This window comes from Pseudophryne corroboree, chromosome 9 (genome assembly GCF_028390025.1).
Source record: "Pseudophryne corroboree isolate aPseCor3 chromosome 9, aPseCor3.hap2, whole genome shotgun sequence".
Taxonomy (NCBI): Eukaryota; Metazoa; Chordata; class Amphibia; order Anura; family Myobatrachidae; genus Pseudophryne; species Pseudophryne corroboree.
The window spans coordinates 395,147,577-395,166,429 of NC_086452.1; the positions used below are offsets into that span (position 1 = coordinate 395,147,577).

General features: G+C 47.6%; 1 protein-coding gene and 2 pseudogenes across 1 annotated transcript in view; 1 reads left to right on the plus strand and 2 right to left on the minus strand.

Annotated features, from left to right (window-relative positions):
• Nucleotides 1-2,128, minus strand: part of ARHGEF3 (Rho guanine nucleotide exchange factor 3) — a 612,175-nt gene extending 610,047 nt beyond the window's left edge. The window contains exon 1 of the mRNA XM_063940848.1: nt 1,753-2,128. Coding sequence (XP_063796918.1) covers nt 1,753-1,790 — 38 coding nt within the window. The 5' untranslated portion in view covers nt 1,791-2,128. The remainder of the gene's footprint in view (nt 1-1,752) is intronic.
• Nucleotides 2,129-10,554: 8,426 nt separating this feature from the next.
• Nucleotides 10,555-10,673, minus strand: LOC134964455 (5S ribosomal RNA; annotated as a pseudogene).
• Nucleotides 10,674-11,579: 906 nt separating this feature from the next.
• LOC134964056 (5S ribosomal RNA) lies at nt 11,580-11,698 on the plus strand (annotated as a pseudogene).
• The last annotated feature ends 7,155 nt before the right edge of the window (nt 11,699-18,853 follow it).

The window sequence follows — 18,853 nt, forward strand, 5'->3', positions numbered from 1 at the left end:
GGAATGAGCTGTACACGTCTCCCAACATTTTAGATCCATGAATCAGGACAGGAGGCTTGGCCATATCATAATTCGGACAGTTGGGGAACACGTGTACACCTCAAAGGCTGGTCTTGTCTCAGAACAGATGCAAATCATCCTCACTTGAGGTAAAGATCATGTTCCTCTGGTTATTTCATTCCCTCTTCATTTACGCTTCATTTAACAGGGTACAAGTGTCCTTCACAGTTATTGGAGACATTGAGAAGATAAGGAGCATTCTGGCCTAAAAAGTGCAGCACATGATTGGTTACCATGGCACACATCAAATCACTTGACATTCTCCTTGGCCTTAAATGTTTAAAAAAATATATGGATCGCCGTTCAGGTCATATACTCAAAAATAATTCCAATGGATATGTACAAATTATAGACAATAGTTTCTAGTGTCAGACATGCTTTTACAAATGTTGTAAACGCATGCAAAAGATTTAATTGTAATGGATAATAGAACTAATTGTGGCTGTACGGAGGGGATAGATAGATAGATAGATAGATAGATAGATAGATAGATAGATAGATAGATAGATAGATAGATAGATAGATAGATAGATAGACAAATGACGACAAATATGCAACTGGAGCAAGCCTGATTTGGACCCCTTGGGTCCCTAGGCACCATGCTGGTCCCCCATCACCCCTCCCCCCTCCCCCTTTTGTAAAAAACAAAAAAACAAAAACAGCCCACATAAAACCCGTTAGTGTCACTGGGCCCTGGGCTGGAGCCTATGCTGCCTGTGGATTATCCGTATTTGCCAAACAGATCAGTTCCTCACATGACGCAAAAGCCACAAGAACTGTTGCTGTAGGAAAGTTACACTGTACTTCTGAGACAAATAAAGTAGCTGTGTAAACTGCGCACATCTGCACAATGTGGCATGGGTGATTATCACACTATTCAGAGTGTATATGTTATGTATATGTATGTATACAGTATGGCACACAGAATATCACACGGTTCTGAAGACTAAAGAATATGGCAGCTGTTGTGTATACTGTATGTGGAGACACACATACTGTAGGTGTGTAGGAGTGTATAGTGTTGTATGACAGTGTATACGCACACATAGGTGAGTGTGTATAGTGACTGTTGTGTATCAGTGTGTAAGTAGAGGCACACATAGGTGTGTAAGTATATAGGGCCTAATTCTGAGTTGATCGCAGCAGCAATTTTGTTAGCAGTTGGGCAAAACCATGTGCAATGCAGGGGGGGCAGATATAACATGTGCAGAGAGCGTTAGATTTGGGTGGGGTATATTCAAACTGAAATCTAACTTGCAGTGTAAAAATAAAGCAGCCAGTATTTACCCTGCACAGAAACAATATAACCCAACCAAATCTAACTCTCTCTGCACATGTTACATCTGCCTCACCTGCAGTGCACATGGTTTTGCCCAACTGCTAACAAACTTGCTGCTGCGATCAACTCAGAATTACCCCCATAGTGTTCTGTATCAGTGTATAAGCAGAGACACATACAGTAGGTGTGTGTGTTTAGTGTTGTGAGTCAGTGTACTGTATATGCAGAGACACGCATAAGAAGTGTATGTGTTTTAGTGTTATGTCAGTGTATGTGCAGAGAGTGTGTAGTGACTGTTGTGTGTCAGTGTATGTGGAGAGACACACGTTTCCGTGTACAGTGTATGTAATCTATATGCACATATGTGTCAGTGCACAGTGTATGTAGTGTGTATGTCACTAAGAAGAACACACCTCTCCGCTGGACTGCTCAGGTTCCCCCCTTGATGCATGTGAGGTGATTTGGTCCTGAGTGATGATGATGATGCTGCGGGGTCACTCTCAGACCAGCTCTGTATACACAGGTGTCACCAGGAGATAACGCTGCACAGTCCCGGGGCGTCAGTCACACAGGGCTCCGATTCCTCGCTGTCCGCGCCCGCGGGTGTCACAGTGCTCCAAAATACGGGGGTAACTTGTGCTCCTTTCCCGGTGTGTCAGTCACTGGGCTACGGTCCCGGGGTGTCGGTCACTGGGCTCATGACCCCGGGATGTCAGTACAGACCGCAACCAGAAGCATTCGGATGGAGCGGGTATATAACGTACCGAGCTTCCCTGTAACTCTTCCCACAGTTTGAATAGCAAACCCCGCCTGCTCCCTCCTCCAGTCCGGTCCTGGCAGCCGGGTCGCCCGCCCAGTCCCCGGCAGCACCTGACCTCTCCTTCTGCACAGATCACACATTGGCCCTCATTCCGAGTTGTTCGCTCGGTATTTTTCATCGCATCGCAGTGAAAATCCGCTTAGTACGCATGCGCAATGTTCGCACTGCGACTGCGCCAAGTAACTTTACTATGAAGAAAGTAATTTTACTCACGGCTTTTTCTTCGCTCCGGCGACCGTAATGTGATTGACAGGAAATGGGTGTTACTGGGCGGAAACACGGCGTTTCAGGGGCGTGTGGCTGAAAACGCTACCGTTTCCGGAAAAAACGCAGGAGTGGCCGGGGAAACGGTGGGAGTGCCTGGGCGAACGCTGGGTGTGTTTGTGACGTCAACCAGGAACGACAAGCACTGAACTGATCGCACAGGCAGAGTAAGTCTGGAGCTACTCTGAAACTGCTAAGTAGTTAGTAATCGCAATATTGCGAATACATCGGTCGCAATTTTAAGAAGCTAAGATTCACTCCCAGTAGGCGGCGGCTTAGCGTGTGTAACTCTGCTAAATTCGCCTTGCGACCGATCAACTCGGAATGAGGGCCATTGTACTGTCACTATAACCGTCACTGTCTGCCTCATCTTCAGTCATTACACCGGACCATTATTTACATTGTTGCTTTTACTGTATAGTGACAGCAGGGCCGGTGTTAGGGTGTTCGTCGCTCTCCTGCAAACTATAAATTTGCACCACCAATACTTTACAAAGGGACAGCGCACATAATGCCCCCTATAGTAGGGACGCTTACACAGGTAACGCTTACACACGTAACGCCCCCTGTACCAGAGACGCTTACACACGTAACGCCCCCGTAGCAGTGACGCTTACATGAGTAACGCCCCATGTAGCAGTGACGCTTACACGCGTAACGCCCCCTGTACCAGTGACGCTTAAACGCGTAATGCCCCCTGTACCAGTGACTCTTACGCACGTAATGCCCCTTGTACCAGTGACGCTTACACACGCAATGCCCCCCTGCAGCAGTGACCCTTATACACATTATGTCGCAGTCACACATACAGATACACCACATACAGATACACACATATATACTTTCCATACATGACACAGATACACAGTCACACATGTATACAGTATACACACACTCGCTCACTCTCTTTCCAGACACTTACCTAAGGAAGGGGTTGGGGTTTTGGAACCTGCACTGGATCGGATTGTAGATTGGCGTTGGTCAAATTTATTTTAAATTTTAAGAGATATTTATATTAACCAACATATGGCTACTGACTTTACCTAAAGAGTATTTGCAGTAGAACTAGGTTGGTGGTGCTCCCAGAAATTAGTTCAGAGTAAACTATGGGGGGGGGGGGGGGGGGATCAGGGCCGGCTCTACCATTAGGCAGCTTTAGGCGGCTGCCTAGGGGTGCCAGCCACTGAAGGGCGCAACTGTATTCATCCAGCAAAAAACTAAAGGATGACTCTGTATGTGGTTCAGTAATGAATTTACAGATAGGCGGATGGAACACAATACGGAGAATACAAATATATGATACCGGAATCCTGACAGCTGACATCCTGAATTTTAGCATGCCGTGGAGGGTTACAGTTAGGCTGCAGAGAGGTAAGGTTAGGGTTAAGGGTAAGGTTAATTAATTTAATTTCTCTGACGTCCTAAGTGGATGCTGGGACTCCGTAAGGACCATGGGGAATAGCGGCTCCGCAGGAGACTGGGCACAACTAAAGAAAGCTTTAGGACTACCTGGTGTGCACTGGCTCCTCCCCCTATGACCCTCCTCCAGACCTCAGTTAGAATCTTGTGCCCGGCTGAGCTGGATGCACACTAGGGGCTCTCCTGAGCTCCTAGAAAAAGAAAGTTTATTTTAGGTTTTTTATTTTCAGTGAGATCTACTGGCAACAGACTCACTGCTACGAGGGACTAAGGGGAGAGAAGCGAACCTACCTGCTTGCAGCTAGCTTGGGCTTCTAGGCTACTGGACACCATTAGCTCCAGAGGGATCGAACACAGGGCCCGACCTCAATCATCCGGTCCCGGAGCCACGCCGCCGTCCCCCTTACAGAGCCAGAAGCAAGAAGACAGTCCTGGAAATCGGCGGCAGAAGACTTTGGTCTTCATCAAGGTAGCGCACAGCACTGCAGCTGTGCGCCATTGCTTCCCATGCACACCTCACACTCCGGTCACTGATGTGTGCAGGGCGCTGGGGGGGGGGCGCCCTGGGCTGCAATATTAAGTACCTTGGCTGGCAAAACTACACATAATATAGTCATAGAGACTATATATGTGTAAAATCCCCTGCCAGATATACCTACAAAAAAGCGGGAGAAGTCCGCCAGAAAAGGGGCGGGGCTATCTCCCTCAGCACACTGGCGCCATTTTCCCTCACAGCTCCGCTGGAAGGATCGCTCCCAGACTCTCCCCTGCAGTTTCCAGACTACATAGGGTAAAAAAGAGAGGGGGGGCACTAAATTTAGGCGCAATATTGTGTATACAAGCAGCTATTGGGAAAATCACTCAGTTACAGTGTTAATCCCTGTGTTATATAGCGCTCTGGTGTGTCTCCCCAAAGGGCTTTGTGGGGTCCTGTCCTCAGTCAGAGCATTCCCTGTGTGTGTGCGGTGTGTCGGTACGGCTGTGTCGACATGTTTGATGAGGAGGCTTATGTGGAGGCGGAGCAGTTACCGATAAATGTGATGTCACCCCCTGCGGGGCCGACACCTGAGTGGATGGACTTGTGGAAGGACTTACGTGAAAGTGTCAACTCCTTACATAAAAGGTTTGACGACATAGCAGATGTGGGACAGCCGGCTTCTCAGCTCGTGCATGCCCAACTGTCTCAAAAGCCATCAGGGGCTCTAAAACGCCCGCTACCTCAGATGGCAGACACAGATGTCGACACGGATACTGAATCCAGTGTCGACGACGATGAGACTAATGTAACTTCCAATAGGGCCACACGTTACATGATTGAGGCAATGAAAAATGTGTTGCACATTTCTGATGTTACCCCAGGTACCACAAAAAAGGGTATTATGTTTGGGGAGAAAAAACTACCAGTAGTTTTTCCCCCATCTGAGGAATTAAATGAAGTGTGTGAAGAAGCGTGGGCTTCCCCCGATAAGAAACTGGTAATTTCTAAAAGGTTACTAATGGCGTACCCTTTCCCGCCAGAGGATAGGTCACGTTGGGAAACATCCCCTAGGGTGGATAAAGCGCTCACACGCCTGTCAAAGAAGGTGGCACTACCGTCTCCGGATACGGCCGCCCTAAAGGAGCCTGCTGATAGAAAGCAGGAGGCTATCCTGAAGTCTGTGTATACACACTCAGGTATTATATTGAGACCGGCTATTGCTTCAGCATGGATGTGCAGTGCTGCAGCTGCGTGGTCAGATTCCCTGTCAGAAAATATTGATACCCTAGACAGGGACACTATATTGCTAACCGTAGAGCATATAAAAGACGCAGTCTTATACATGAGAGATGCACAGAGGGATATTTGCCGGCTGGCATCTAAAATAAGTGCAATGTCCATTTCTTCCAGGAGAGGATTATGGACTCGGCAGTGGACAGGTGATGCAGATTCTAAAAGGCACATGGAAGTTTTGCCTTATAAAGGTGAGGAGTTGTTTGGGGATGGTCTCTCGGACCTCGTTTCCACAGCCACAGCTGGGAAGTCAGCATTTTTACCCCATGTTCCCTCACAGCCAAAGAAAGCACCGTATTATCAGGTACAGTCCTTTCGGCCCCAGAAAGGCAAGCGGGTTAAAAGTGCGTCCTTTCTGCCCAGAGGCAGAGGTAGAGGGGAAAAGCTGCACCATACAGCCACTTCCCAGGAGCAAAAGTCCTCCCCCGCTTCCTCCAAGTCCACCGCATGACGCTGGGGCTCCACAGGCGGAGCCAGCTACGCTGGGAGTCCGTCTCAAAAACTTCAGCAATCAGTGGGCTTGCTCACGGGTGGATCCCTGGATCCTTCAAGTGGTATCTCAGGGGTACAAGCTGGAATTCGAGACGTCTCCCCCCCGCCGTTTCCTCAAATCTGCCTTGCCAACAACTCCCTCAGGCAGGGAGGCAGTGCTAAAGGCAATTCACAAGCTGTATTCCCAGCAGGTGATAGTCAAGGTGCCCCTCCTTCAACAAGGACATGGTTACTATTCCACAATGTTTGTGGTACCGAAACCGGACGGTTCGGTGAGACCCATTTTTAATTTTAAATCCTTGAACACTTATATAAAAAAATTCAAGTTCAAGATGGAATCGCTCAGGGCGGTTATTTCAAGCCTGGACGAGGGGGATTACATGGTATCACTGGACATCAAGGATGCTTACCTGCATGTCCCCATTTACCATCCTCACCAGGAGTACCTCAGATTTGTGGTACAGGATTGTCATTACCAATTCCAGACATTGCCGTTTGGTCTGTCCATGGCACCGAGGGTATTTACCAAGGTAATGGCCGAAATGATGATACTCCTTCGAAAAAAGGGAGTTTTAATTATCCCGTACTTGGATGATCTCCTGATAAAGGCGAGGTCCAGGGAGCAGTTGTTGGTCGGGGTAGCACTATCTCGGGAGGTGCTACAACAGCACGGTTGGATTCTAAATATTCCAAAGTCACAGCTGGTCCCTACGACACGTCTACTGTTCCTGGGGATGGTTCTGGACACAGAACAGAAAAAAGTGTTTCTCCCGGAGGAGAAAGCCAAGGAGCTGTCATCTCTAGTCAGAGGCCTCCTGAAACCAAAACAGGTGTCGGTGCATCACTGCACGCGAGTCCTGGGAAAAATGGTAGCTTCCTACGAAGCCATTCCATTCGGCAGGTTCCATGCAAGGACTTTTCAGTGGGACCTGTTGGACAAGTGGTCCGGATCGCATCTTCAGATGCATCGGCTGATAACCCTGTCTCCAAGGACCAGGGTGTCTCTGCTGTGGTGGCTGCAAAGTGCTCATCTTCAAGAGGGCCGCAGATTCGGCATACAGGACTGGGTCCTGGTGACCACGGATGCCAGCCTTCGAGGCTGGGGGGCAGTCACACAGGGAAGAAACTTCCAAGGACTATTGTCGAGTCAGGAGACTTCCCTACACATAAATATTCTGGAACTGAGGGCCATTTACAATGCCCTAAGTCAGGCAAAACCCCTGCTTCAAAACCAGCCGATACTGATCCAGTCAGACAACATCACGGCAGTCGCCCATGTAAACCGACAGGGCGGCACAAGAAGCAGGACGGCGATGGCAGAAGCCACAAGGATTCTCCGATGGGCGGAAAATCACGTGTTAGCACTGTCAGCAGTGTTCATTCCGGGAGTGGACAACTGGGAAGCAGACTTCCTCAGCAGGCACGACCTCCACCCGGGAGAGTGGGGACTTCATCCAGATGTCTTCCAACTGATTGTAAACCGTTGGGAAAGGCCACAGGTGGACATGATGGCGTCCCGCCTCAACAAAAAGCTAGAAAGATATTGCGCCAGGTCAAGAGACCCTCAGGCGATAGCTGTGGACGCTCTAGTGACACCGTGGGTGTACCGGTCGGTTTATGCGTTCTCTCCTCTTCCTCTCATACCCAAGGTACTGAGGATAATAAGGAGAAGAGGAGTAAGAACTATACTCATTGTTCCGGATTGGCCAAGAAGAGCTTGGTACCCGAAACTTCAAGAAATGATCTCAGAGGACCCATGGCCTCTGCCGCTCAGACAGGACCTGCTGCAGCAGGGGCCCTGTCTGTTCCAAGACTTACCGCGGCTGCGTTTGACGGCATGGCGGTTGAACACCGGATCTTGAAGGAAAAGGGCATTCCGGAGGAAGTCATTCCTACACTGATTAAAGCTAGGAAAGAAGTGACCGCAAAGCATTATCACCGCATTTGGCGAAAATATGTTGCGTGGTGTGAGGCCAGGAAGGCCCAACGGAGGAATTTCAGCTGGGCCGTTTTCTGCACTTCCTACAGTCAGGGGTGACTATGGGCCTAAAATTGGGTTCCATTAAGGTCCAGATTTCGGCTCTATCGATTTTCTTCCAGAGAGAACTGGCTTCACTACCTGAAGTTCAGACTTTTGTTAAGGGAGTGCTGCATATTCAGCCCCCTTTTGTGCCTCCAGTGGCACCTTGGGATCTCAACGTGGTGTTGGATTTCCTAAAGTCACATTGGTTTGAGCCTCTTAAAACCGTGGAATTAAAATATCTCACGTGGAAAGTGGTCATGCTGTTGGCCTTGGCTTCTGCCAGGCGTGTGTCAGAATTGGCGGCTTTGTCATGTAAAAGCCCTTATCTGATTTTCCATATGGATAGGGCAGAATTGAGGACTCGTCCCCAGTTGCTCCCTAAGGTGGTATCAGCCTTTCATTTGAACCAACCTATTGTGGTGCCTGCGGCTACTAAAGACTTGGAGGCTTCCAAGTTGTTGGACGTAGTCAGGGCCCTGAAAATTTATGTTTCCAGGACGGCTAGTGTCAGGAAAACTGACTCGCTATTTATCCTGTATGCACCCAACAAGCTGGGTGCTCCTGTTTCAAAGCAGACTATTGCTCGCTGGATCTGTAGTACGATTCAGCTTGCACATTCTGCGGCTGTACTGCCGCATCCTAAATCAGTGAAAGCCCATTCCACGAGGAAGGTGGGCTCTTCTTGGGCGGCTGCCCGAGGGGTCTCGGCTTTACAACTTTGCCGAGCAGCTACTTGGTCGGGGTCAAACACATTTGCTAAATTCTACAAGTTTGACACCCTGGCTGAGGAGGACCTAGAGTTTGCCCATTCGGTGCTGCAGAGTCATCCGCACTCTCCCGCCCGTTTGGGAGCTTTGGTATAATCCCCATGGTCCTTACGGAGTCCCAGCATCCACTTAGGACGTCAGAGAAAATAAGATTTTACTCACCGGTAAATCTATTTCTCGTAGTCCGTAGTGGATGCTGGGCGCCCATCCCAAGTGCGGATTGTCTGCAATACTTGTATATAGTTATTGTTTAACTAAAGGGTTATTGTTGAGCCATCTGTTGAGAGGCTCAGTTATTATTCATACTGTTAACTGGGTATAGTATCACGAGTTATACGGTGTGATTGGTGTGGCTGGTATGAGTCTTACCCGGGATTCAAAATCCTTCCTTATTGTGTCAGCTCTTCCGGGCACAGTATCCTAACTGAGGTCTGGAGGAGGGTCATAGGGGGAGGAGCCAGTGCACACCAGGTAGTCCTAAAGCTTTCTTTAGTTGTGCCCAGTCTCCTGCGGAGCCGCTATTCCCCATGGTCCTTACGGAGTCCCAGCATCCACTACGGACTACGAGAAATAGATTTAACGGTGAGTAAAATCTTATTTTTAAGATGTTGGTATTATAGTGGTCAGCATGCTGCTGTCTCTATTCTGACCGGCGGCATCCCATATCCAACCCCAATTAAATATCCCCACCAGACCCCATATACAGTATTATACGGTATATAAAGAATAGACGGCACTATAGCGCTTTTTAAGTGAAAGTAGGTTGTGCACAAAATCACAACTGTTTTTTTACTTTATATATAAGTAAAGATATACTTTATCACTTTATAAGTCCTTTAGTGTTGTCTCTTTTCTCTGTATATGTTTAATGACGCAATTCACCCCAGCCCACCTGCATCTACCCTTCGGTATGTGGTGATCGTGGTGGTGGGGTTTGCAGGTTAGGGGGGCGCTGGGCTGAAGATTTGCCTAGGATGCAGAGAGACCTTGCACCGGCCCTGGGGGGGTTTGCGAAGGAGCAAAAAAGACTGTTTTATTGTCTCTCTGGGGCACACTTTAAATCAATTAATGTAAATATATTGCAATTATGGAGTACACAATAAATGTAAGATTTAAAACGTAACTTTTAATGTTCTAAACAGACGATAACATTACAAAAACTTTAATGGGCGACAATTTGTTAAAAAAAATAATTAAATCAGAAAAATATGTTAACTCGCTCATGATCAGTTAGGTGGCAAATTGCCTCTATGCATACCCACTGTATTCTAGGTGAGTATCAATGTATGACTTTATCTAAGCGAAAGTTTCTATTTTGTAGTTCTCTCTACCAACTTGTGAGATTTATATATATACTCACAAGAGAGGAACCGGAAAACCGGCTTTCTGACTCCAAACTCCTACAGGGTGGACAATTGAGTAGACATTTCACATGATATCAGTATTTAAGACAGTAGAGGATTGTTGCAATTGTGTATTGCCCCACTATTATTCAGAGAAAGATAAAAGGTGTTACAGAACCAGTCACTTCTGCTTTTGCCCATCTGTGACCATCGAATGGGCAATGAGAGAGTGTTGACGCCTAGATATTCTGGTTATGAAGGAAATATAGTACACTTCTGCTTTTCTGGGTACATCAATGGATTGTAATGTCCCTTGATATTACAGTACCCAGTATTCCCAGAGGGTTTCCCTTTCTGGTACTGACCAGGCCCAACGCTGCTTGGCTTCCAAGATCAGACGAGATCGGGCATGTCCAGCATGGTAGGACTGTAGATGGTTAAGGGAACATTCATAGGCGTGCAGGGGTACCCAACTGGATGAGAGAGTGGAGAAGATTAATTTAGAAATTCAAGGTAAGTATGAAGTTTTTAAGGGTAAAGTAGATATTAGACCTGATAAGTCAGGATTGGAAAGTGAGATAAGTGCTGCGCTTCTGCTGTCCACTAGGAAGTCTCTGTTACTATAACACGCATTGCAGAGAACAATCCTTTATTCATGGATGAGAGAGCGCATGAAAAGAAGGAAGTGAGACAAAGGGAATTTAATACCTCTGAATCTGTCAGACCTTTATATTGGATTGTTCAAGGTAATCAGGTCAAATCCACAGACAGATTCCAAAAAAGAAAAAAGGGAGAAGAAACAGAATAAAGGCAAAAAATAGTAGTAATAGTGGATGATATTAGGTGTAAATCCACATATAGGTGCCGTTATTCAATGTAGATGTATTTTTATACAAGTTCTCAAAACCACTCCTACAAGGGCAATATACAGAAAAGTACTCAAAATTGGCTACCATGGAGCAGCTGGGAAGCGGTGTGTCATACCTGTAGTGTGCTATGGAGAGGAGTCAGCCTGCTTTTGATTACCTTGAACAATCCAATATATAGGTCTTACAGATTCAGAGGTATTAAATTCCCTTTGTCTCACTTCCTTCTTTTCATGCGCTCTCTCATCCATGAATAAAGGATTGTACTCTGCTATGCGTGTTATAGTAACAGAGACTTCCTAGTGGACAGCAGAAGCGCAGAATTTATCTCACTTTCCAATCCTGACTTATCAGGTCTAATATCTACTTTACCCTTAAAAACTTCATACTTACCTTGAATTTCTAAATGAATCTTCTCCAAACACTCTCTCATCCAATTAGGTACCCCGGTACGTCTATGGATGTTCCCTTAACCATCTACAGTCCTACCACGCTGGACATGCCCGATCTCGTCTGATCTTGGAAGCCAAGCAGCGTTGGGCCTGGTCAGTACCAGAAAGGGAGAACCTCTGGGAATACTGGGTACTGTAGTATCAAGGGACATTACAATCCATTGATGTACCCAGGAAAGCAGAAGTGTACTATATTTCCTTCATAACCAGAATATCTAGGCGTCAACACTCTCTAATTGCCCATTCGATGGTCACAGATGGGCAAAAGCAGAAGTGACTGGTTCTGTAACACCTTTTATCTTTCTCTGAATAATAGTGGGGCAATACACAATTGCAACAATCCTCTACTGTCTTAAATACTGATATCATATCATGTGAAATGTCTACTCAATTGTCCACCCTGTATAAGTTTGGAGTCAGAAAGCCGGTTTTCCGGTTCCTCTCTTGTAAATCTCACAAGTTGATATAGAACTAGAAAATAGAAACTTTCGCTTAGATAAAGTCATACATTGATACTCACCTAGAATACAGTGTGCATAGAGGCAATTTGCCACCTAACTGATCATGAGTGAGTAACATATTTTTCATATTGTTCTGATTTAATAAATTTTTTAACAAATTGTCGCCTATTAAAGTTTTTGTAATGTTATCATCTGTTTAGAACATTAAAAGTTACGTTTTAAATCTTACATTTATTGTGTACTCCATAATTGCAATATATTTACATTAATTGATTTAAAGTGTGCCCCAGAGAGACAATAAAACAGTCTTTTTTTCTCCTTTGCAACCCCCCCATAACTTACCTAAGGAAGTCTAGCAGGCCGGAGGAGGGATGGCCATCGACCATCGATGGTTCCAAATCATTGATGGTTTTTGACCAGTATTTCATATTATCACCATTGATGGCGGATCATCAGATAGTGTTCAGCCATCGATGGTGGGGTGTGGGGCCGATGGAGATGGAGTTTCACTGTGCACTGCACTGTGCCTGGAGTCAGAGGTAGATAGATGCTGCCTTGGCCAGACGTACCTCACCTCCTGGCTCCACTCATTACTGTCTAGTGCTGCCGGGATACAGTAACGGAGGGGAAGAGTAAGCACAGCGGCTGCTATCAGTCAGCACCTCACCAGCCCCGCCCCTGTCCTCCCACTCCCATCCTCCCTCTCCCCGCCCACTGTGTCTATCATTCAGTGGGCGACTGTGTGCAGCCAGCCGCCGGAGGAGCTACACCATGCATGCGCAGAGGTAACTATTGCTCGCATAGGCGTTCTCCAGCTAAGCCTCTTCTGCGCATGCGTGGCTATTCTATACCAGGAACCATCAATGGTAGATTATAGCATATTTTATAACCATTAATGGTTCTAAATAATTGCTCCATCAATGGTAACCATTGATGGGGGATGTACCGATGGCCATCCCTAGGCCGGAGCTGTAGCAGCTCATCCTCCTGCTGCAGCCCTATCCTGTGTAGCTCTGCCCCTTATTTCTGTGTAGCCCCGCCTCCTTTTAGGTCCACACACTGCTGCACTGCCACAGTGCAGGGGAGGGGAGAGGATGCTCCGTGCTCCCGGCGCCACTGCATGTCATAGAGTGTGACAGGCGCAGCAGCCGGCAGCAGCAGGGGGACATCAGCTCAGCACAGGGATGTAGAGCAGGGAGAGCGCCTCCCCAGCCTGGCGCCTCCCTGCACTGAATCCCTTTACTGAGCGGCTAACGCCGGGCCTGAGTCACAGCATATTTTGTTACACCTTACAATTCGTAAAACACAGTAATTAAACAAGCCTGGGTAATAACAGGTCGACAAAGAGGTAAGAGGGCCCAGCACACAAGCTTACAATGTATAGATTTCGCTATGTTTCTCCAATAACTTATTTTATACCTATTAAATGTTATATAATCACCCTTCATTTTATACCAAATAAAATTACACCACACTGCTCAGTAGTTACATTACACATTAATTACTCTATATTAAACATAATTCTCTACTGTATAAATATACTTGCGTTTGCCCGCACCTTTGCTCGCATGGATGTCTGTTGTTGCTCAGCGGAACTAAATTTACAGAGACAGTAGTGGCATCTAATACTGTGATGTATATTTTATATTATACACACTGATCACATAATTTATTTGTAAACAATATTTGCAGTTTTTCCTTCAGGGATTAACACAAAAAGATGCTTGGGGCTACTAATTCATAAGCAAGCTACGTAAAGCTGCCGGTTCCGGTATGAATGGTCGACCATGTTATGGTCGACAGTCATTAGGTCGACCACTATTGGTCGACATTGACGTGGTCGACATGGACACATGGTCGACACATGAAAGTGGTCGACACATGAAAGGTCAACATATGAAAAGGTCGACATGAGTTTTTTAACTTTTTTCCGTGTCGTTTTTTATTGCGTAAAGTGACTGGGAACCCCAATTAGTGCACCGCGTCCCCTCGCATGGCTCGCTTCGCTCGCCATGCTTCGGGCATGGTGCCTTCGCTCCGCTACCGCTTCGCTTGGCACACTTTACCATTCCAATCGTAGTCCATGTGGATCGTAAAGTATGGAAAAGTTCCCCAAAAGAAAAAAAAGTTAAAAAACTCATGTCGACCTTTTCATGTGTCGACCTTTCATGTGTCGACCATTTCCATGTGTCGACCATGTGTCCATGTCGACCAATAGTGGTTGACCTAATGACTGTCGACCATAACATGGTCGACCATGTGAACGGATACCAAAGCTGCCCATGGGAGAAGCAGCTGGTCCTGAGATCTATGCCTGAAGCCCTGAGTGTTTACCCCTGCGACAGGAAATAGCAGGTGCTTGAATTGAAAAGTAAAATTGTTGGTTATAAGGGGTATATGCAGGGCCCCGCAGCTACCCAGGGCCCAACAATACTAGTGGCATTTGAGCAGGGACAGGTGGTGGTCACATAATCAGAGTGGCCAAGCAGCAATCTCTACCTGCCTCCCAGCCAGCAGCCAGACAGTGAATGGATATCAATATGCTGATTGGTGGATGGCTGGAGCTATCCACAAATCAGAGCGCTGACAGTCACTCACCATATGAGAGTTTAGGTATTATTATTTTTTATTGGTTCCTGTGAATGGGTGGGTAGGGGTTCCAGTGCATTGCTTTGCCTAAGTCCTACAATGCTGTTAAGACGGCCCTGAGTATAAGTGGTATAAATATAGTCTCGCCTGCGCCACATCCCGTTAGAATCTCTGCCTCAAATTAGGTTCCTCTGCAGAGCAGTGACTTCCATTACATAACTTTGGGGGAGTTACGTTCTGCAGAAACATGATCGGAGCACCAACTTGCAGTGCAATGCTGTGCGTTGGAAGTCCATCTGCACTAAGGGGGTAATTCCAAGTTGATCGCAGCAGGAATTTTTTTAGCAGTTGGGCAAAACCATGTGCACTGCAGGGGAGGCAGATATAACATGTCCAGAGAGAGAGAGATTTGGGTGTGGTGTGTTCAATCTGCAAACTAATTTGCAGTGTAAAAATAAAGCAGCCAGTATTACCCTGCACAGAAATAAAATAACCCACCCAAATCTAACTCTTTCTGCACATGATATATCTGCCTCAGGGCCGGCTCCAGGCCTACTAGCACCCTGAGCGAGAAAATGTAAAAGTGCCCCCCCCCCCCCATGCGCGCGCCAAAGGCGCGCGCGCTCTTGGAAAAGTGGGCGTGGCCTCTTGAAAAAGTGGGCGTGGTCTCGTCCCCCAGCAGTGCCAGCTACACATGACATGCCCTCCAGCAGTGCCAGCTACACGTGCTAGTGTTCACTTTTTAGGGCAGGTTGCTGATCACAGGGAGGGCACATTTTTAAGTTAGGTGGGCAAAATGATGTACATACTGTAATGCTTGTTGTTCCCATTTCCACACGCTAAAGCATGGACAGTGCGCGCCGAAGGCGCGCAGCAAAAATTTAGGGGAGTTACTTCGTGGGGAAGGTGCGTAGCCACATTATAGTGGCAATTCACATTACACCACACAGTAGTGCAGCTAATACACATTGCACCAGGTAGAACCTCCTATAAGAGCACGTTAGACACATTGCGCCAGGTAGAGCACTGAGACACACTGCCCAGCCACAGACGCCTAGCGGGAACACTACATGATATGCCCCCCAGCAGTGCCAGCTACACATGACATGCCCCCCAGCAGTGCCAGCTACACGTGACATGCCCCCCAGCAGTGCCAGCTACATAAATGGCCACACAGTTCCAGATGGATAAATGCCCCCACAGCGCAGATATGCTCCCACAGTGCCACATACATTAATGCCCTCACAGTGCAAGATATGCCCCCACAGTGCAAGAAATGTCCCCACAGTGCAAGAAATGCCCCCACAGTGCAAGAAATGCCCCCACGGTGCCAGATACATAAATGCCCCCACGGTGCCAGATACATAAATGCCCCCACGGTGCCAGATACATAAATGCCCCCACGGTGCCAGATACATAAATGCCCCCACGGTGCCAGATACATAAATGCCCCCACGGTGCCTGATACATAAATGCCCCCACGGTGCCTGATACATAAATGCCCCCACGGTGCCAGATACATAAATGCCCCCACGGTGCCAGATACATAAATGTCCCCACGGTGCCTGATACATAAATGCCCCCACGGTGCATGATACATAAATGCCCCCACGGTGCATGATACATAAATGCCCCCACGGTGCATGATACATAAATGCCCCCACGGTGCCTGATACATAAATGCCCCCACGGTGCCTGATACATAAATGCCCCCACAGAGCCAGATAAATGCCCCCACAGTGCCAGATATGCCCCCACAGTGCCAGATATGCCCCCACAGTGCCAGATAAATGCCCCCACAGTGCCAGATAAATGCCCCCACAGTGCCAGATAAATGCCCCCACAGAGCCAGATAAATGCCCCCACAGTGCCAGAAATGCCCCCACAGTGCCAGATATGCCCCCACAGTGCCAGATATGCCCCCACAGTGCCAGATATGCCCCCACAGTGCCTGATATGCCCCCACAGTGCCTGATATGTCCCCACAGTGCCAGAAATGCCCCCACAGTGCCAGAAATGCCCCCAGTGCCAGAAATGCCCCCACAGAGCCAGATAAATGCCCCCACAGAGCCAGAAATGCCCACACAGTGCCAGAAATGCCCACACAGTGCCAGAAATGCCCACACAGTGCCAGAAATGCCCCCACAGTGCCAGAAATGTCCCCACAGTGCCTGATATGCCCCCACAGGGCCAGATATGTCCCCACAGTGCCTGATATGCCCCCACAGTGCCAAATATGCCCCCACAGAGCCAGATATGCAATGCCCCCACAGTGCCAGAAATGCCCCCACAGTGCCAGAAATGCCCCCCACAGAGCCAGAAATGCCCCCCACAGAGCCAGAAATGCCCCCACAGTGCCAGAAATGCCCCCACATAACCAAAAATGCCCCCTGTGTGCCAGAAATGCCCCCACAGTGCGGATCTCCCCCCCCCCAAAAAAAAAATACCTGCGGCGCTGGGGAGGAGTACTGCTGTCCGCCTGTGTGGGAGCGCTGGCGGGCGGGCGGGAGGCCGGGCGAGTGAGCCTGAGCCTGGGTCCGGGCTGGCGGGCGGGTGGGCGGCCACTTGTGCAGGCGGGCTATGCGCGGCGCCGGCGTCTGACGTTAGATACCGGCGCCGCGCAGCGCGCATACACAGCGCGACCGCCAAATGCTGCAGCAGCACACACACAGGGCCGGCTCCAGCATCGAATATGGCGGCGCCAGCGCGTGGCGCCCATTAAGGGTGGCGCCCTGCGCGGCCGCTCTATTCGAACATGCCTAGAGCCGGCCCTGATCTGCCTCCCCTGCAGTGCACATGGTTTTTGGCCAACTGCTATAAAATTTCCTGCTGCGATCAACTTGGAATTACCCCCTAAGTGAGGTTAGAAAGTCCACACAAATAGGGGGTCATTCCGAGTTGTTCGCTCGCAAGCTGCTTTTAGCAGCTTTGCACACGCTAAGCCGCCGCCTACTGGGAGTGAATCTTAGCTTATCAAAATTGCGAACGAAAGATTAGCAGAATTGCGAATAGACACTTCTTAGCAGTTTCTGAGTAGCTCCACACTTACTCGGCATCTGCGATCAGTTCAGTCAGTTTCGTTCCTGGTTTGACGTCACAAACACACCCAGCGTTCGCCCAGACACTCCTCCGTTTCTCCAGCCACTCCCGCGTTTTCCCAGAAACGGCAGCGTTTTTTCACACACACCCATAAAACGGCCAGTTTCCGCCCAGAAACACCCACTTCCTGTCAATCACACTCCGATCAGCAGAACGAAGAAAAAACCTCGTAATGCCGTGAGTAAAATACCTAACTGCATAGCAAATTTACTTGGCGCAGTTGCACTGCGGACATTGCGCATGCGCATTAGCGACTAATCGCTCTGTTGCGAGAAAAAAATAATGAGCGAACAACTCGGAATGACCCCCATAGTCATTTTGGACTTGAGCCTGCACACTGCATGTGGCAAGTGTCAAGCGTCTGGTTTTTCCTTTATTGCTCCTCTAACTGATGCCACATTGAGATCATATATGCCTCAGTTTCTTTCTAGGTCACTAAGCTATACAATAGTGAAAATGCAATTCAAATTCATCCAGTAGTTTTTGCATCATGTTGGAACGAAGAGATAGAGAAAAAAAATTCAGAAAAAAATATATTTTCATCTTCATAATAAATAAACAGTCCCTAGAAGTATAATGCTCAAAAAATTTGCTATGTACAGATACTACCCTTACAGTTATATTATATGTATAAATATATTTTATTATTTGTATTATTATTATCCTTTATTTATATGGCGCCACAAGGGTTCCGCTGCGCCCAATTACAGAGTACATATGCACATAATCAAAACAGGAAAACAGTGACTTACAGTTGAAGGCAACATAGGAGAAGTATAGGGTAACTAAGCATAACTACACCAGTAAACGACATACTGTACTGTAGAGATAAGTTTCAAGGTGGTAAAAAAACTGCAGGATTTGGGCAGTTGAGGATTATTAACGTAAGAAAAGGATAAGCACATGAGGGAAGAGGGCCCTGCTCATGAGAGAGATGGGCACACAAACAATTGAATTAGCTTGATGGGGGCTAATTCTCTCAAACAATTTAATCGCCCCCTTAGGGCTTTATGTATTCATAATTATGATGTCCCCACACAAACTAACATTCTATATCAATGCATACTGTAGCTAACAGCAAAACACTGCTACTGAATGGTATAGGAATATGCCAACCCATGATGGTGTTACCTAGCAGCATAAAGCGA